Consider the following 12,830-nt stretch of genomic DNA (forward strand, 5'->3'; position numbering starts at 1 on the left):
AATTCAATTTTATGTCCCACTCACGACAGTACATTCAGGTTTGTTTTAGAAGGTAAAAATATAATGTTGGAGAAAATTTCCAGTGCCTGGTCTATATTCAAAGTTTTAAATAAGTCAAGAGAAAAAAAATATATGTACATATATACATATATGTATGTGTGTGTGTATATATATATATATATATATATATATATATAATAACTTGGTCAAAAGCTACAAGGAAATAAGGACTAGAACTCCAAAGAGCCAAGAATAAAATCTCTTATTCTATGGGAGAATTTAATGGTTTTTTAACTTTCAGATGTCAGATGTGATTACTTACTCAACAGAGTATATTAACATGAAAAGCATAATGTGGAGGCAAGAAAACAATGCAAACACATGATGATCATTTGAAAGCCGAAATCAAATTTTAACTATAAATTTGGCTTTTCAGATTTACAAATGTAACATCTTCAGAGTAAGAAATAGAAAACTAGCCCTCATTTTACTTCTAGAGAGAAAGGAAAATAAAAAGGTACTTCTGAAGTTTCTGCATATAAGAAAAGTAAGATATTCCATGGGAATAAATGTGTGCTGCAGAGAAGAGAGATTCTATGACAAGTGCAATACTAGAGGGGGAGGACTGAAAGAACGAACATCATAGGAAATGCTTTTAAGTTGGTCTTCAAAAGACGGATAAGGCTTTCCTAAAATTTCTACTGTAGGACTTCATTCTCCTGAATGGAGAATGATGTGTTTGATAACTTACAATAACTGGAACACGATAGGTACTTTTAGGTACTTTCCTCAAAGTCACTACTGCTGCATCTCCTTCAAGGCTCTTTGCCGGCTATTCTCCAAACAGCTTCTTATACTGGCTCTGTATTAAGGTATTCAATCCAAAACTATTTCCACAATAATTCTCAAATGTGAAAATTAAACCAAGACCACTGGTAGACACAGAGTTTAAAGTTTAACTATAGAAACTGTAACACTAATGTTGAAGAGGGGGAAGGAAATTTACCTAAGCACCAAAGGTAGAGTAAAGACAAATGGAAGACACCGACTACCAGGCCTTTTGCCCAGAACAGATATTAAGCATGTCTTTTTAATGTGGATTTCTGATGCTCTGACATTTCAGGGCCCTGCTGACATCGGAGGACTGCCTGCTCTCAGTCAGTCAGTTCAGTCGCTCAGTTGTGTCGGATTCTTTGTGACCCCATGAACTGCAGCATGCCAGGCCTCCCTGTCCATCTCCAACTCCCGGAGTCTACCCAAACCCATGTCCATTGAGTCGGTGATGTCATCCAACTATTTCATCCTCTGTCGTCCCCTTCTCCACCTGCCTTCAATCTTTCCCAGCATCAGGGTCCTTTCAAATGAGTCAGCTCTTCGCATTAGATGGCCAAAGAATTGGAGTTTCAGCTTCAATATCAGTCCTTCTGGTGAACACCCAGGACTGATCACCTTTAGAATGGACTGGTTGGATCTCCTTGCTGTCCAAGGGACTCTCAAGAGTCTTCTCAAACACCACAGTTCAAAAGCATCAATTCTTCGGCGCTCCACTTTCTTTATAGTCCAACTCTCACATCCACACATGACTATTGGAAAAACCATAGCCTTGATGAGACGGACCTTTGTTGACAAAGTAATGTCTCTGCTTTTTAATATGCTGTGTAGGTTGGTTGTAACTTTCCTTCCAAGGAGTATCTTTTAATTTCATGGCTGCAATCACCATCTGCAGTGATTTTGGAGCCCCCCAAAATAAAGTCAGCCACTGTTTCCCCTGTTTTCCCATCTATTTGCCATGAAGTGATGCCCCCTCTCAGGACTACTCAATTCTGAGACAGTGCGTGACTCATGTGCAAGCATAACTTTAAACTAACAGACCCAGAGCCCACACCCCAACCACCCTCTCTACCGAGTTCTTATACTTTGGGCCAGTATTCCCCTTCTCCAAGAACCCTAAGGCTAGGTACCAGGCAACGGTCCCTGTGCCCCACAGCCTAATGAAATGATTTAAACCAGTAAATTCTAAGCATGTTTTCCCTGCCTTGCCTATTCCTTCTTGCAGAAACCAAACTAAAAGTTCTTGCCCACGTGTTCTGCTTGCTCCCTCTGCCTTCTGACCAACCCTGGTGCTTTTTCACGAAGCCCTTGGTGTGGCGTTCCCCCGCCTTTTGGGATCTGTGAGTATAACTATCTTTTCAATGGCAATCTTCTCCTGATGTGTTGGCTTTACCATATCTGAGTAACAAAACCTATATTTCTAAGTAAATAGTTCTCTGAACCCTAATAAAACATTACAAGTCCCTGATTTACATTTAGGTCTTTACAAAACCTCTGAAAAGTGAAGTTCTTCTTCTGAGCCCAAATGAAGATTTTCTTTTATAGGTAATTTGGAAACTATCTATTAAAAATTATAAGTTATGAGATATAATTTAAAAAATCCTTTTAAAATATATAATTCATGGTTTTTATATAGCTGTAAGTTGTGCAACCATCACTACTAATTTCAGAACACTGTGACTCTAAACAGAAATCCTGTGCCTATTTCCTCTCCCCACCAGCCCAAGGTTACCACTCAGTTCAGTTCAGTTCAGTTCAGTCGCTCAGTCGTGTCTGACTCTCCGCGACCCCATGAACCACAGCACGCCAGGGCTCCCTGTCCATCACCAACTCCCAGAGTTCACTCAAACTCATGTCCACAGAGTCGGTGATGCCATCCAGCCATCTCATTCTCCGTCGTCCCCTTCTCCTCCCGCCCCCAACCTTTCCCAGCATCAGAGTCTTTTCCAGTGAGTCAACTCGTCACATGAGGTGGCCAAAGTATTGCAGTTTCAGCTTTAGCATCAGTCCCTCCAATGAACACCCAGGATTGATCTCCTTTAGAATGGACTGGTTGGATCTCCTTGCAGTATAAGGGACTCTCAAGAGTCCTCTCCAACATCACAGTTCAAAAGCATCGATTCTTCGGCGATCAGCTTTCTTCACAGTCCAACTCTCACATCCATACATGACCACGGGAAAAACCATTACTTTCTATTAGTAGTAAGTAATATTCTAGACATTTCATATAAATGAAATCATATGATACACTGTGGCCTTTTTGTGAGTGGCTTCTTTCACTTACACAATGTTTCAAAATTTATCCACATAGCATATATTAGTATTTTATTCCACTTTACTGCCATATAATATTCCAGTGAACTCTCAAGTCTTCTCCAACACTATACTTCAAAAACATCAGTTCTTTGGTGCTCAGCTTTCTTTATGGTCCAACTCTCACATCCATACATGACTACTGGAAAAACCATAGCTTTGACTAGATGGACCTTTGTTGGCAAAGTAATATCTCCATTTTTTAATATGCTGTCTAGGTTGGTCATAGCTTTTCTTCCAAGGGGCAAGCGTCTTTTAATTTCATGGCTACAGTCACCATTTGCAGAGATTTTGGAGCCCAAGAAAATAAAGTATGTCACTGTTTCCACTATTTCCTCACTGTTTTGCCATGAAGTGATGGGATCGGATGCCATGTTCTTCGTTTTTTGAATGCTGAATTTTAAGCCAGCTTTTTCACTCTCCTCTTTCACTTTCATCAAGAGGTTCTTTAGTTCCTCTTTGCTTTCTGCCATAATCGTGGTGTCATCTGCATATCTGAGATGACTGATATTTTCCTAGCAATCTCAATTCCAGCTTGTGCTGCATCCAGCCCAGCATTTTGCATGATGCACTATGCATGTAAGTTAAATAAGCAGAGTGACAATATACAGCCTTGATGTACTCCTTTCCAAACTTGGAACCAGTTTGTTGTTCCATGCCAGGTTCTAACTGCTGCTTCTTGACCTACACACAGATTTATCAGGAGGCAGGTAAGGTGGTCTGGCATTCCCAACTCTTGAAGAATTTTCCAAAGTTCGTTGTGATCCACCGAGTCAAAGCCTTTAGCTTAGTCAATGAAGCAGAAGTAGATGTTTTTCTGGGATTTTCTTGCTTTTTCTATGATCCAACGGATTTTGGCAATCTGATCTCTGGTTCCTCTGCCTTTTCTAAATCCAGCTTGAACATCTGCAACTTCTCAGTTCATGTACTGTTCAAGCCTAGCTTGCAGAATTTTGAGTATTACTTTGCTAGCATATGAGGAGTGCAACTGTGCAGTAGTTTGAATATTCTTTGGCATTTCCTTTCTTTGGGATTGGAATGAAAACTGGCCTTTTCCAGTCCTGTGCCACTGCTGAGTTTTCCAAATTCAGTGGCATATTGAGGACAGCACTTTCACAGCATCATCTTTTAGGATATGAAATAGCTTAGCTGGAATTCCATCACCTCCATGAGCTTCGTTCATGGTGATGCTTTCTAAGGCCCACTTGACCTCACACTCCAAGATGTCTGGCTCTAGGTGAGTGATCACACAATCATGGTTATCTGAGTCACTAAGAACTTTTTTCTATAATTCTTCTGTGTATTCTTACCACCTCTTCTTAATATCCTCTGTTTCTGTTAGGTCCATACCATTTCTGTCTTTTATTGTGCCCATCTCTGCATGAAGATGCTTTCCTAATATCTCAATTGGTAAAGTATCCACCTGCAATGCAGGAGACTCCAGTTCCATTCGTGGGTGGGGAAGACCTGCTGGAGAAGGGATAGGCTACCCACTCCAGTATTCTGGCCTGGAGAATTCCTGCTCCCAGTAATGGTCATCTGAACTAAATTCACCCATTCTGGTCAATTTTAGTTCTCTGACCCTAAAATGTCTTGCATGTCCTGTTTGACCACTTGCAATTTACCTTGATTCATGGACCTAACATTCCAGGTTCCTTTGCATTATTGCTCTTAACAGCATCGGCCTTTGATTCTTTCACCAGTCACATCCACAGCTGGGTGTTGTTTTTGCTTTGGCTCCATGTCCATTCTTTCTGAAGTTATTTATCCACTCTTCTCCAGTAGCATATTGGGCACTTACTGGCCTGGGGAGTTCATCTTTCAGTGTCATATCTTTTTGCCTTTTCATACTGTTCATGGGGTTCTCAAGGCAGGAATACTGAAGTGGTTTGCCATTCCTTTCTCCAGGAAGTTCTCGACTAACTGTCATTTCCAGGAAGTCAAGAGAGGGACAGAGAGTAACTACAGTGAAAAAGAACTATGTAGCAAACTCATGTACTTTTACACACACATTTGAAGCACAAGTTTTACAACTTTATCTATATATTTCTTTAAAAGAATAATTAAAATAGTAATCCCCATGTATACACTGATGCCTATGATCTTCCAGAAAGGTTAAATTTATCTTCACTATGTGTTACTGAAATAAGTTACACGTGATAAGCACACAGAAAAATTACAGAAAACTACTTGAAAAACAGATTCGTGTCCTTCAAAGAACAAGTTTCAGTTACTATGGACATTCCCTGATGTGGAATCCAGACAGTATTGACTAAATCAGATTAGGAATAATTGCTTGGGTGAGCAAGCAAGCACCCTACTTTTCCAAGATACATATAACAGTGTTATGAGGTATTCTAATGTGACTTCCTCATACTAAAAAACTCACTAAGAAAAGGTAGCGTTCTTGTGCTGATGTGTTCCGAGCAGCTAGTTTGAGGATCTGTCCATCTTTAATTAATTCATTTGAAGGATTTACAATGTCTTCTTCTTCTCCCAACATTTCATAAATCTCTAAGAGTTTCTTTAGGTTTTCCTAGGAAATTAAAACAAAACACAGCAAGATCAAATATAAGGAGGCTTCTCCTTAATGCCTTTAATCAATGACCATAGCTAAAATATACACAATTCAGAAAGGATTGGAACTAAGCATAAACTTAAGTATAAAGATCAGTTAAGAGCAAATTAAAATCTGGGAGAGGTGGGAAGAGGATAATCACAGATAGTCCTAAACATTTTATAAACAATATTTTTTGTTCACTTGTGTCAATTCATTTTGGTCCAAAACTGTAGATTATATTAGACTACATTATTAATAATTATCTAACTAAAAGATTCCCATTTCCTCTGAAAACTACTTACCATTTTTCTTATTGCACTATTAGAATGGCTTGCTGCTGTAGATATAATTTCAAGTGATTCTAAACAGGAAAAAAGAAAAGTAAATATATTTTTTCCTCACTATATTACTAGATAGCTGAGTAATATATAGTATAATAAGGAATCTGAGACCAAAACACAATAAAAGCAGGGGCAATTTCCATTTACAAATTGGATACTTCCAAAGTTCATTTGTAAGCAAATGATTGGAACTTGAAAGGTATTTACTCATAAAAAGTAATATATAGTGACTAGGCTCACAGGTACATTTAATTCATTAGGAATCTTCAAAATAGCAAACATTTGTGACAATAGCTTGTCACTTTGTCAGGGGTGTCCATATATATTACGTCAATTCATTTTTATGCAACCCTGAGAGCCCCTTGGACTGCAAGGAGATAAAACCAGTCCATCCTAAAGGAGATCAGTCCTAGGTGTTCATTGGAAGGACTGATGTTAAAGCTGAAACTCCAATACTTTGGCCACCTCATGTGAAGAGTTGACTCATTGGAAAAGACTCTGAAGTTGGGAGGGATTGGGGGCAGGAGGAGAAGGGGACAACAGAGAATGAGATGGCTAGATGGCATCAGTGACTTGATGGACATGAGGTTGAGTGAACTCCGGGAGTTGGTGATGGACAGGGAGGCCTGGCATGCTGTGATTCATGGGGTCGCAAACAGTCAGACACGATTGAGCGACTGAACTGAACTGAACTGAATGGAAAATACATTAGCTTCATTTGGCAGATGAAAGAAGTAGAGAGTGATGTTACTTTGGTAGGGTCACAAATTATGATACTGAAGGGCTGCATTTGAACCTAAGTCTTCTGACTCAAAAGTTCTACAACATTTCAGCAGTAGTAAGTATTTAGTTTTACAAGCAAATTAACCAACAAATAATCAGTTTTCTCTGGGAAAACACACTCACAGTTCTAAGTGAAAAAGAATTTTCTGATGCCAATGTCGATGGAAGGTTTTGTTGCTAGGGCAGGTGGTAGTGACAGATGGGAATGGGGAAGGTAGGAGCTTTTATATGGGCAAGGTAGGAGCTTCAGGACTACTGGTGAAGCGAGGTTGAAGGTGGAAGCTGAGGCTTCCTGCTGGGTTAACCTGAGGGAATGTTCTCAATCCTCCATCATGTCCTGCTCTCCTCCTTTCTATCTTATGAATACTGGTTAGGTTAATTCTGGTATCACAACAACTTCATCGTTCTGAACCAACTTTTCTGTCTTCTTTGTTCTGTCGCTGAACAAAATGCACTTTTGCTGCTTTCCCTTCTACTTTTAGGTTTCTAAAAGTATTTTTGTGTTTCCTTGGAATGTTAGCATAAGTAGTAATGGGAAATCAAAGAGCAATAAAATACCCTATTATGTTGTTGAGTTTCTCATTTTGGAGAGGGGGGAGGTGGTGTGGGGACCACCAGCACCTACCCCTCTCATTGCAGTCTTTTTTTTCCTATTTTAAAATTTTTATTTAATTATTTTCTGGCTGCCCTGGGTCCTTGTTTTTGTGTGCAGGCTTTCTCTAGCTGCAGCAATCAGGGGCTACTCTTTGTTGCAGTGTATGGGTTTCTCATTTCTGTGGCTTCTCTTGTTGTGGAACATGAGCTCTATGGTGCATGGGCTTTAAGTAGTTGTGGCTCACAGGTTCCACAGTTGTGGTGTATAGGCTTAGTTGCTCTGCAGCATGTGGAATCCTCCCAGACAAGAGATTAAAACTGTATCCCCTGCATTGGCAGGTGAATTCTTAACTACTGGACCATCAGATAATTCTGACTTTCTCACTTTTGACATAGGTACTTTAGCAGAAGTCAAAGTCTTTGAATATAGAAGAAAAGGAATTTTTACTTATATTTAAGAGAACTAACCTGATTTGGGCAACTCAGTACATTCCATGTAGTATCCAAGGTAGAGGGAGACAAGTTAAGATGGGCTGGGGCTACTGCCCAAGAGACTAGTTTGAGAAGTAGCAATAGTAATCCAACTTCCAATCCTACCACCAGTTCTGCTGGGTTGAGTAGCAGTAGTAGTACATGCTGATTACCAACCCAAGTTAAATTTTCATTCTACACAGTTAATTGATTTTTTCAAAAGTACACAAGAAAACAAAAATCTTATTTAAACTCTTAGGTCCTAAAAAGTCTTTCATTATGATCTAATGAAAAAAAAAAAGATAATGAGTAGAACAGGAATAAAGTTTTCTCAGGGAAAATGCTAACTGACACTAAACAGCATTATTTTCTCGTCTATCTTAGTAAAAGGTAGAGAGAAATCACTTTGCTTAGGCTATTTTTAAATAGTAAATGTCATCTTAGTTTCCGTGGTAGATATCTACTCCCCTAATTAACCAGCAGCACTAGTAATTTTGAATGGTTGTATTCTTCCTGTGAGAAGGTAATTGTGTATTGCTATTCCAGATGTCTCTAAGACTACAGTTTTATATTTCAGAGTTAATCACTAATGTGAAACCAGCATGAGAAATGTGATTTGCATTGCTCTAAGCCTATGATTTGTGCTGAAAAGTGCTTGCCTAATTGAGGTGTTGATAACAATTTCCAGTGAGGTTATTTTCTGGCACCAATATTTTACTGAAGTGGCTTCTACTTCACTTTGAAATCACAAGGCTACTTGGCCACTAAATTATCCCATAATGGAAGGGGGGATTTACTTTTAGCATCATTCCAGTCCGGAGAATCAGGGGGCAATTTCCTTAGGTAGTCCTTAAGGAGCATCTCATACCGGGGAATGCGCTGAACAGGTTCTAGCATGTGATGCTGCAAAGTCAAGCTCCCACAGATCTTCTGTTTCTGTAATAAGAAAGGTTTTTACAGAAAGATTTAAAAATTAGATTAGCCAATCTAAAAACTCAAGCTAACACAGAACTTTCACTAAGGGCAGCGTTTCTCTACAAAGTGTGGCCTGTGCGTCACCTGCGTTAGATACATTCTTTGAATGCTATTAAAAGTGGAAATCCTAAACCCCACTCCAAACTATGAAACCACTATTTTGAGGCCACAGCCTGGGCATATGTATTTAAGAACATCCCCAATTTTTTCCATTAAAGTCTGAGGACCACCAATCTACTCAGGAAAAAAAAAAAAAATCAAGCAGAATTTTAAGCAAGAAAATTCCAGATTGATGGCATCTACTTTCAGTGGTCATTACAAGGGTTTGTCAGGTCACATTATCAAATCATAACTCCAGAGATTTTCAAAAGAAGCATCTATTTAAAGAGGTTAACCAAGTAACACTATATTAAATGACTATGCATTCAGCAGAAACTATACCATAATAAGGCCACTATAAATGTCATTCCCTCTGAACTGAAAAGACTCCACATGTAGAAGGGTGACAAGATAATAAAATTTTAATTTTTCATTAGGTCATGGCATTCTTTTCCATTAGAAACCAAACTCTGAATAGACCTCCTTTGCTCTGGCAAAACTGAGTCTACAGAAAATGCTTTCAGTAAGCAAATAATGTGGAAGGGGAGCAAGAAGATTACTTGAAAAATAAGACGTGTTCCTCCTCATATTAAACAAAGAGGAAACCCCTTAATATATTTACTGATGACCATGACCAGGGCACTGCAGGATAAAAAAATGTGTCAATATTAAGACAAGACATGATATTTGCATTCAAAGCAAACAAGAAACTAAAAGGTAATCTGGTGTAATAATGTCATGCTGAGTTTAGATTTACTTTACCTAATGCATGTTTTCAGGCAGAAGAGTGATATCATTAGATATGACATCTATTAAGATTAATCTACTACAATGTGGCTTTGGGAACATGTAGGGAAACTAGTTTGAGAGTTATTGTAGACCAGGAAAAAAGTAAAAACAGCCTGAACTTAGCATGGAAGCTGAGGGTGAATGGCTCTTCTTAATAACTTGTAAGATACAAATATTATAAGATTAGTTATCCCATTTGAGTTTCTCCAGCAAGCCTAGGGGACACACACACACACACACACATATATGTCCAGGAAAATATTACTGATCCCCAAATTTTACATGAAGGAACTGGTCCAGAAAAGTTAGGGGAGCTTTCGAAGGTCAAGTGGCAGACTAGAATCTTAACTACCTTAGCTGATTCTCAATCTATCACTTCATTCACAACTCTATCCTTTCCTAATAATGTGGAGAAGACAGATATTGCTGATTCAGAGTTTTAATACTTGATGAAACAGTAGTAATAATCATTATCACCATCACCATATTGAGCACTTATATACAACAAGCTCCATGTTAAGTCCTTTGAATATACTGTTTCATGCACACATACAGAGAATGAGGAAAAATGATAAAATGATAAAAAGAAAAGTCACGTGATCAAATTCTGGTGAATAAAAGAATATTGGTGCTGTGTAATAAATCCAATCATATAATCACAAAGGTCACAAAGTATAAATGTTATGTGGAAAAAGTGTCTGAAAGCTGAAGACGGGAATCGAACATGTTGCCTTTGTATTGATGACAAGATGCTCATACAGAATGTGAAGCCAGCGCTCAGAATTTCATAACTAGAGTGCAGGCCTGAAGGACTAAATGAGAAATAATGACCCTATAAGCAGATAGTGACTTATATGCAGAGTACATTATGCAAAATGCCAGGTTGGATGAAGCACAAGCTGGAATCAAGATTTCCGGGAGAAACATCAATCACTTCAGATATGCAGATGACACCACCCTTATGGCAGAAAGCAAGGAGGAACTAAAGAGACTCTCGATTAAAGTGAAGGAAGACAGTGAAAAGGCTGGCTTAAAATTCAAAATTCAAAAAATGAAGATCATGGCATCTGGTCCCATCACTTCATGGCAAATAGATGGGGAAACAGAAGAAACAGTGACAGACTTTATCTTCTTTGGGCTCCAAAATCTCTGCAGACTGCAACCATGAAATTAAAAGACGTTTGCTCCTTAGAAGAAAAGCTGTGACCAACCTAGACAGCATATTAAAAAGCTGAGACATTACTTTGCGACAAAGGTCCATTCATCTACTCAAAGCTATGGTTTTTCCAATAGTCATGTATGGATGTGAGAGTTGGACCATTAGGAAATCTGAGGACCAAAGAAGTGATGCTTTTGACCTGTGGTGTTGGAGAAGACTCTTGAGAGTCCCTTGGACTATAATGAGATCCAACCAGTCTATCCTAAAGGAAATCAACCCAGAATAATCATTGGAAGGACTGATGCTGAAGCTGAACTCCAAAACTTTGGCTACCTGATGGGAAGAACTGACTCACTGGAAAACACCCTGATGCTGGGCAAGACTGAAGTCAGAAGGAAAGGGGATGACAGAGGATGAGATAGTTGGATGGCATCACCAACTTGGTGGACATGAGTTTGAGCAAGCTCTGGGAGTTGGTGATGGAGAGGAAAGCCTGGCATGCTGCAGTCCATGGGGTTGCAAAGAGTCAGACACAACTGAGCGACTGAACTGAACTGACCATATAAGCATCTGTATGACATTATGGTTAATGGCTTGAGAAGCTATGACATCACTGAGAAAGTGGAGAGGAAGATTATGCAGGGCAAAACACCTTATATTCTGCCCACATTTCAATATTAGCAAAAGGAGTTAGTGAAAGAATCAAAGAAAGAACCAGTGTTCGGAGAGATAGATGACTGCTTAATCATGAGAGATAAGAGACATTAAAGAAGAGCAGTGAAGGGCAAGGACAGGACTTCGGGCTACGACTGAGTAATAAGGATGCTGGCAAAATCACCCCTTTAATAAAAAAGCAACTTTAAAGCTGGATAAAACTTAACAACAACAATTATTTCAGTACTTTGGAAATTGACCAAAAGCACGTAATGATCTGAAAATTATAGTTTGTTTTTGCTTTTTAAACTGCTGAACTTTGGGTAAGAACAGTAAGAATCTATGGTCTTCTGGCCTATGTGTGTTAGTCGCTCAGTCGTGTCCAACTGTTTGCAACCTCATGGACTGTAGACCTCCAGGCTCTTTCATCCATGGGATTTTTCCAGGCAAGACTACTGGAGTGGGTTGCCATTTCTTTCTCCAGGAGATCTTACCAACCCAGGAATCAAACCAGCGTCTCCCACATTACAGGCAGATTCCTCTGTCTGAGCTACCAGAGAAGCTCTGACCTGAGGCTTTTGGCCTGAGGCTGTACCTATTCCTGCACCAGCTCAGTCAATGTGAAGATTCTGACCTGAGGCTTCTGGCTTAAGGCTGCACCTATTCTTCCATCAGCTCAGTCAATGATTTCCAGGCCGTGAGGACTGGCAGTTTCTCTGCTGAAACTGAAGAGGGCTCATTTGATTTAGAGTGATGAACAAAGCACACACCCAGCAATACTGTCAGTGAACAGTATGAAAAGGCAAAAAGATAGAACACTGATAGGTTGGTAGGTGCCTAATACGCTACTGGAGATCAGTAGGAGAAATAACTTCAAAAAGAATGAAGGGACGGAGACAAAGCAAAAACAACACCCAGCTGTGGATGTGACTAGTGAAAGAAGCAAAGGTTGATGCTGTAAAGAACAATACTGCATAGGAACCTAGAATGTCAGGTCCATGAATCAAAGTAAATTGGAAGTGGTCTCGTTGACCGTTTAAGAATCAGCAAGATGGCAAGAGTGAACATCGACATTTTAGGAATCAGCAAACTAAAATGGACTGGAATGGGTGAATTTAACTCAGATGACCATTATATCTACTACTGTGGGCAAGAATCCCTTAGAAGAAATGGAGTAGCCCTCATAATCAACAAAAGAATCTGATGCAGTACTTGGATGCAATCTCAAAAATGAAAGAATGATCTCTGTTCGTTTCCAAGG

General features: G+C 39.3%; 1 protein-coding gene across 8 annotated transcripts in view; it reads right to left on the reverse strand.

Annotated features, from left to right (window-relative positions):
* The window catches only part of FGD4 (FYVE, RhoGEF and PH domain containing 4), a 240,138-nt gene that overhangs the window by 22,666 nt on the left and 204,642 nt on the right, over positions 1-12,830 (reverse strand). For all 8 annotated transcript variants that reach the window (XM_088837234.1, XM_088837228.1, XM_088837232.1 and 5 more), the window contains exons 8-10: positions 8,691-8,829; positions 6,007-6,065; positions 5,534-5,680 (exon numbers count right to left, since the gene is read on the reverse strand). In XM_088837234.1, the coding sequence (XP_088693360.1) occupies positions 5,534-5,680; positions 6,007-6,065; positions 8,691-8,829 (345 nt within the window). The remainder of the gene's footprint in view (positions 1-5,533; positions 5,681-6,006; positions 6,066-8,690; positions 8,830-12,830) is intronic.

The sequence above is a fragment of the Moschus berezovskii genome, chromosome 6 (genome assembly GCF_049115385.1).
Source record: "Moschus berezovskii isolate FMDL1 chromosome 6, NW_MosBer_1.0, whole genome shotgun sequence".
In the NCBI taxonomy this organism is placed as follows: Eukaryota; Metazoa; Chordata; class Mammalia; order Artiodactyla; family Moschidae; genus Moschus; species Moschus berezovskii.